This window comes from Protobothrops mucrosquamatus, unplaced genomic scaffold, assembly GCF_001527695.2.
Source record: "Protobothrops mucrosquamatus isolate PMUCROS unplaced genomic scaffold, P.Mucros_1.0 scaffold7936, whole genome shotgun sequence".
NCBI classification, from domain to species: domain Eukaryota; kingdom Metazoa; phylum Chordata; class Lepidosauria; order Squamata; family Viperidae; genus Protobothrops; species Protobothrops mucrosquamatus.
The window spans coordinates 6,133-7,742 of record NW_015393734.1 but is presented as its reverse complement, the minus strand read 5'-3'; the positions used below and the strand labels follow the sequence as shown (position 1 = coordinate 7,742).

Genomic DNA, 1,610 nt, shown 5'->3' with positions numbered 1-1,610 from the left:
AATCATCCAAAGGGAGGTAATAGGGCTGAAGATTAGGGGGGGAGAAAAGTTGGGGGGAACCAGGGAAGGTGGGGGGTTGAAGGGCTGGGGACCCCCAGGAGTGTCAGTCCAGATGTCCTCATTGTTTCCCCTCCCCATATTCCCTCCCAAAGGAAGAGAGAGTGGGGGGGGTATGGATATTACTTTCCCTCCACCCCAGAAAGTTTCGGAAGATTTCTTCAGACCCCCTCCCCCCATAATTCCTCCCCCTTTAGATCCAACGTTCCCTGCAGAGAGTAGATCTGCTCAACCAGTTGAGCTTCTGCCTGCCTTTTTCCACCCGGGGAGGATGGAGGAGGTCCTGCAGGAAGTTCCTCCCCTCCCCCTCTCTCTTTCCTCCCCCCACCAGACCCCCCAGCAAGTCTGCCTCCCCCCATGGGACTGAGAAAGTTCCCCCTCCCTCCTCCTCCAGGGGGCGTCTTCCGCCAGTCTCTCACGGAAGGTCCCCCGCCCCTTCCCCGTCCCGAGTGGGTTCCTCCTTTGCTAGTGGCTGGGAACGATGGACTCTGGCGTCCCTTCTGACGGCCCTCCTCCTCCCTGCAGCCCATTTCTTCTGCCAGCAGAAATGCGAGTGCCTCTTCTCCAACGGGACGCGGCGGGTGCGGTTCCTGGACAGGTACTTCTACAACCAGGAGGAGTACGTCCGCTTCGACAGCGACCTCGGGAAATACGTGGCCGTCACGGAGTTGGGGAAGGGGGTTGCCGACCGGTGGAACAGCGATAAGGTCCTCATGCATTACTGGAGGAGCCGAGTGGATTCCTTCTGCCGACACAACTACCAGATGGCCAGGACGGAGCGTATGATTGGTCGGAGAAGTGAGTGCAAAAAGGAGGGGCTTCCCTGGGAGGGGGACGCCAGGACCCCCCCTTTCATTTCGTTCATTAGGATCCTCCTTATTTATTCTAGACTCTCAGATTTATAAAATCTCCCTCTTCTTCCCGTCATTCCCATCATCTTCCTTTTCTTCCCAGGATCCAAACTCTCTTCCTGTCTGGAATCTGGGATCCCTTTCTCTCCCCCCCCCCAAAAAAAAACCACCCACAAATGAGTTTGGGGGTTGGGATGAGAATCCAGCCAGGTCTATCTCCCCCCCCACACACACACACTGAATATATACATGTATTTCTTTATATGCCCGATTTCTCCTATCCAGGAACCGCCAAAAGCCCCTTTTTCTCTTTTTCTGGAGCCCAGAAATGGTTTGTTTGTTTTTTTAGGATAAAAAAATGTGTTTTTTTTATCCCAAAAGAAAAAAGAATTAGTGGAGGCCCGCCTGTTGCTCCCTTTATATGGCTCTTTTGCTTCTTTATTCAGAGTCAGTTGCCCTCCGGCAGCTTTTAAGTCCAACAAACAAATGAATAAAGGAAGCAGGCTAGAATTTATAATCCTGATTCAATGCTTAAACCAAGACGTAAAAAGCTAAATCGCACAGAATCCTGGTCTGGTGTTTCCTCTGCCTTGAGAAGAAACTGATTCAAAGGCTGAGAAATTTCATTCAGCCAATTTTGGGGGTCCGGGAGAAAAGCCCCCCTTGAACCCCCATTTTTTTTTTTTATTAAAACTGAAATTC

The 1,610-nt window shown here is 51.6% G+C and overlaps 1 protein-coding gene across 1 annotated transcript in view; it reads left to right on the top strand.

The window, feature by feature from the left end:
* Positions 1-582: 582 nt before the first annotated feature.
* LOC107300677 (HLA class II histocompatibility antigen, DRB1-4 beta chain-like) overlaps positions 583-1,610 on the top strand; it is a gene marked incomplete at both ends in the record, with an annotated part of 5,656 nt that continues 4,628 nt past the window's right edge. The window contains one exon of the mRNA XM_015829982.1: positions 583-855. Coding sequence (XP_015685468.1) covers positions 583-855 — 273 coding nt within the window. The remainder of the gene's footprint in view (positions 856-1,610) is intronic.